Source organism: Macrobrachium nipponense, chromosome 31, assembly GCF_015104395.2.
Source record: "Macrobrachium nipponense isolate FS-2020 chromosome 31, ASM1510439v2, whole genome shotgun sequence".
NCBI classification, from domain to species: domain Eukaryota; kingdom Metazoa; phylum Arthropoda; class Malacostraca; order Decapoda; family Palaemonidae; genus Macrobrachium; species Macrobrachium nipponense.
In genome coordinates, this window is record NC_061093.1 from 27,254,348 (window position 1) to 27,256,847 (window position 2,500).

Here is a 2,500-nt window from a genome sequence, read left to right on the forward strand (position 1 = left end):
GGCAAAAGTAATGCTTATAATAACCTTAATGAAAATATATTATAGATTTTATGTAAATTACGTACGTAAATGCTTTGTTGTAGACAAATTGACATGAATAATACAATATATATATATATATATATATATATATATATATATATATATATATATATATATATGTGTGTGTGTGTGTGTGTGTGTGTGTAAAACTATATATGGAACGTGATGACTACATATATAAAGACAAATTCCACGAGGGAAAGAGAAAGAAGAAGTCGAAAGGCCTTGCAGGACTCCATTGTTACTCTTTCGTGTACGTGGAATTTGTCTATATATATATATATATATATATATATATATATATATATATATATATATATGTATATATATATATATATGTATATATATATATAATATATATATATATATGTATATCTTTATAAAACCCATAAACATTGTATCCGTGCACTAAAATACTATGTTGTAGGAAGCCCACTAAAATTTGGAAAAAATCTGAAGGTTTTTATTTAAGCTTTCGGAGAGTACATTCTCTCCCTCTTTCAGACAGAGGGAGAGAATGTACTCCCGGAAAGATTAAATAAAAACAAAATTTTTCCAGATTTTAGTAAATATAATATATATAATGCTTCCCTACAACTGGGATTAAACCACACCCGAGTTCTATAATGTCAGGAAACTTAGCTTTTGCTGTGTTTTTATTTTTGTATAGCATGGCTGTTCAATTTCTATGGATTTCAGTAAAACGTAAATTTTTACTGAACCAGCATCTCAACCACATTACAGATCTCCTGAAGAAAAGTGCACCAAGCAGGGTCGTCAACGTCTCCTCAGATGGTCATTACTTATGCAAGAATTTCGTGGTAGAAGACTTGAATTATGAGAAGAGACCCTATCCAGGCTCTTGGGCCAGTTACGGACAGACCAAATTAGCTAATATCCTTTTCACGGTGGAATTGGCTGAGAGACTAAAAGATACAGGTAAGGAACTGCGAGTTAAAGCATCATTTTATTCCACAGTATTCTGAGGTATTAAGGAGGATGATTGGGCATAAACCAATTCAGGAGGATACTTCAGTTTTTTGCAATTGTATTTAAGGCTACAGTGACATATATAGTCTAAGTTATAATTACGTATTCACAATTTATTTGTGCCATGCAACATCATAAAAAAGGTTTCAAGAATGCACTCAGGCACCTGATTTGGTATTGATTGACTGATTGATTTATTGAACATAGAATTTAGTCCAAAGGCCAAGCACTGGGACCAATGAGGTTATTCAGCGCTGAAACGAAAATTGAGAGTAAAAGGTTTGAAAGGTGTAACGGGTGGAAAACCTCGCAATTGCACTATGAATCAATTATTAGGAGAGGGTGGAAAGTAAGAAGTAAGACGATATGAAAGGAGGTACAGTAAAAGGAATGAAAGGGGTCGCAGCTAGGGGCCGAGGCCACACTGCAAAGAACCTTAAGTAATGCCTACTGTGCACCGCATAAGGTGCACTGACGGCACTACCCCCTACGGGGCCTGATTTGATATTGGCCAATGATCAGTTAACCTACCATACCTAACAGCTATAGTCGAAGTGACTGATGTATAATTCACTGTGTTTTTGTGTCATTCAATTCTTCATGACTCAAATTTAAGGAGATATTGCTAACACTAGTCAAAGGGTTTAGTCAACGAAATATTTTCAATGACTTACTGCTAAGAGCAACTCCTTCCTTTCCCTGCATCCATCTCACTTATTCCGAAGGTCGCAAGTAATATTTTCTTTACCTCTCAGTCGCTCTGCAATTGCACAGCTGTCTGGGTAACGTGTGACAAATGTATAGCAAACTATTTCTCTGATTGCTTGTAGAAATGTAATTGTACTTGTAAGCTTAATTAAAAGTTTCCCCTGTAAGCTGTTTCTGTTGTATGCAATAGGTTACATCATGAATTTTGTGCGTATAAAGAGAATACCAGTATTAAAACCTTCGGTAATGATAAGCATTAGGTGTTAGTTGTGACATGCTTCACGTTGACCCAGCTATCAGTTAATGTGGTGTGAGATAAGTCAACCAGAAAGGAAAAAAATATCGTTTTTGCCACTTATTAATCTCGAATTTCTGCATCAGAACATCCTTTCCTTTATAGCTACTATAGAGACGAAATTACTTTTTTGATAAGCAGTTGATCAACTTCCTTTGCAGACATCGTAGAACATAGCCTGATAGAGAGAGAGAGAGAGAGAGAGAGAGGAAGAGAGAGAAGAAAGGAGATTCGAGAGAGAGAGAGAGAGAGAGAGAGGTTTATTCCTACTTTATTCACAAGTGACTTTCAGGTTCAAATGCCACTTGTTATAACTAATGCATAGGTAACCCTTTCTCCTAAATCAAAATCATATGAAGTCTTTCAGGTAATGAGAGATGCTTGTGTCAATGCAGTGTATTTCATGACCGCTTTTGCTTCTTTTTGATATAGGGGTAACAACGAACGCCCTTCACCCGGGATGTG

The 2,500-nt window shown here is 35.4% G+C and overlaps 1 protein-coding gene across 1 annotated transcript in view; it reads left to right on the top strand.

Moving 5' to 3' along the window:
* LOC135206711 (retinol dehydrogenase 11-like) overlaps positions 1-2,500 on the top strand; it is a 16,006-nt gene that overhangs the window by 11,311 nt on the left and 2,195 nt on the right. Inside the window, exons 6-7 of the mRNA XM_064238161.1 lie at positions 787-981; positions 2,468-2,500. The exon at positions 2,468-2,500 is cut by the window's right edge and continues 80 nt beyond it. Coding sequence (XP_064094231.1) covers positions 787-981; positions 2,468-2,500 — 228 coding nt within the window. The remainder of the gene's footprint in view (positions 1-786; positions 982-2,467) is intronic.